General features: G+C 40.4%; 2 protein-coding genes across 2 annotated transcripts in view; both read right to left on the bottom strand.

Annotated features, from left to right (window-relative positions):
* Positions 1–1,369: 1,369 nt before the first annotated feature.
* Positions 1,370–1,596, bottom strand: LOC125503787 (the record flags this gene model as incomplete). Its single annotated transcript, XM_048664676.1, is given in 2 exon segments — positions 1,370–1,511; positions 1,589–1,596. Coding segments are annotated over 2 exon segments (150 nt in total), but the record flags the coding sequence as incomplete, so codon positions are not given.
* The window catches only part of LOC125503995, a gene marked incomplete in the record, with an annotated part of 993 nt that continues 727 nt past the window's right edge, over positions 1,465–1,730 (bottom strand). Inside the window, 1 exon segment of the mRNA XM_048665280.1 lies at positions 1,465–1,730. Coding sequence (XP_048521237.1) covers positions 1,619–1,730 — 112 coding nt within the window.

Genomic DNA, 1,730 nt, shown 5'->3' with positions numbered 1-1,730 from the left:
GGGGAGTAGCGCATTAATAAAGGAATATTTTGATTGTTGTCTACAATCATCATTTATTCTGCAGGTTTTTTATTGCACTTAAAAAAAATATTAAATTGCTTGTTAAATAATGAAAAGTATATGCCCAAGGGAGGGTGGCGCATGTTTGCCAATTCCATCTCCATTATTTTTAGTTTATTCATTATAATGCCCGTTGCCCGATTGGATTTTGCAATTATGCCCTCTTTGGCTTTTGCGGTGACGATAACTGCTAGGTCGTCGGCATATGCCACAAGATGCACTTCTTCGCCGAGTTCTGTGTTTAGGATTGTATTATAAAAGATGTTCCATAGGGAGGGTCCAAGAATAGCACCCTCTGGCACTCCGCACGTGGTTTGGATTTTTTCTCCGGGCTTATAATGAATCTGCTATTCAGGTAGAATTTAATTATGTTCACTAGGTAGAGCGAGAATCCGTCCTTCTCCATTGCATCTATAATGCCATCCCAAGGTGATGAATTAAAGGCATTTTTTATGTCTAATAGAATCATTAGGCATATGTAGCGGTTCTTGTAGCTTTTTTCTTTACATTTGCTTGCTATCTCGGAGATTTTTTGAATCGCATCGGTAGCTGCTTTGCCCTTAGTAAACCCGTATTGGTTCGGATGTTCTAAGTTTTTTTGTTGCATTTCCTCAGTGATTCTGTTCTTGAGAAGCGATTTTAGAATTTTGTCCGCGTCATCTATTAGACATAAAGGCCTGTATGTCTGCTCGTCGTTTGATCGTTTCTTGGGTTTTTCAATCAGCACTAGTCTGGATATTTTTCAGATTTCTGGAAAGTTAGCATTTTCTAAACATTGGCTGTACATGTTTAGGAATACCAATGGGTTGCTGTTTACGCACTCTGCAAGGATTGCAAGAGTAATGCCATCTGGTCCGGGGGCTTTGTTTTTCTTTCTTTCTTGCACCGCGTAGCACCAAGCTAAAAACTCTTCTTTGCTGAAGGGAGTGATTGCAGTATCCAGCGCAGTTGCCGGTCCCATCCAGTCTATTACTGCTTTTTTCGGGAACAGATTCTCGATTTGCCTTTTGATGGTGTTGTCATCCGAGATTACTCGCTGCCTTATGTTCAGTCTCTTCGTTATTATTTGGTAGGCCTTCCCCCCGATGTCGTTGTCTAAGTCTTCGCACAGAGACTTTTAATGTTGCCTTTTGCTTCTTTGTATCAACGTTTTTAGTACGTTATTATTTGTTTTGTAGATGTTTGCGGGTAGACTCAGTTCTTCGGTGTTTATAGTGTTGTTGTTTTTGTATCTTGTTAGCCTCCTTCTTGCTTCGATGCATTTTTGCCGTTGCAACGCTATTTCGGTGTTTCGCGCCAAGACTCGCGTAGTCTTGGCGCAAAGCAAACTGATATGACACTCGTCCGACGAGTCCAAAGCTCTTAGATAGACGCAAGCGCCATATGCGAGCTTACTAGCATCTGAGAATCCGTGAAGCTCCACCACTACGAAATCATTCACAAGAACATTCCTGGTAATAGTCAAATCATCGAGGTCCTTTAACTGGTTGTAAAAAAGTATCCATTCTGTTAATATAGATAATGGAACTGATTCATGCCAGCTTAATTGACTCTGCCACTACCTTTGAATTATAATTTTTGCTGGTGTTATTATTGGGGCAATGAGGCCTAAGGGATCGAAGATCTTTGAAATGCAAGATAGAATACTTCTTTTCGTTATGGTGTTATTA

The sequence above is a fragment of the Dendroctonus ponderosae genome, unplaced genomic scaffold, assembly GCF_020466585.1.
Source record: "Dendroctonus ponderosae isolate FM_Combo_2020 unplaced genomic scaffold, Dpon_F_20191213v2 Dpon_F_20191213_3, whole genome shotgun sequence".
In the NCBI taxonomy this organism is placed as follows: Eukaryota; Metazoa; Arthropoda; class Insecta; order Coleoptera; family Curculionidae; genus Dendroctonus; species Dendroctonus ponderosae.
Note: the sequence above shows the minus strand (reverse complement) of the source record. Positions and strands in the feature narration are given on the sequence as shown.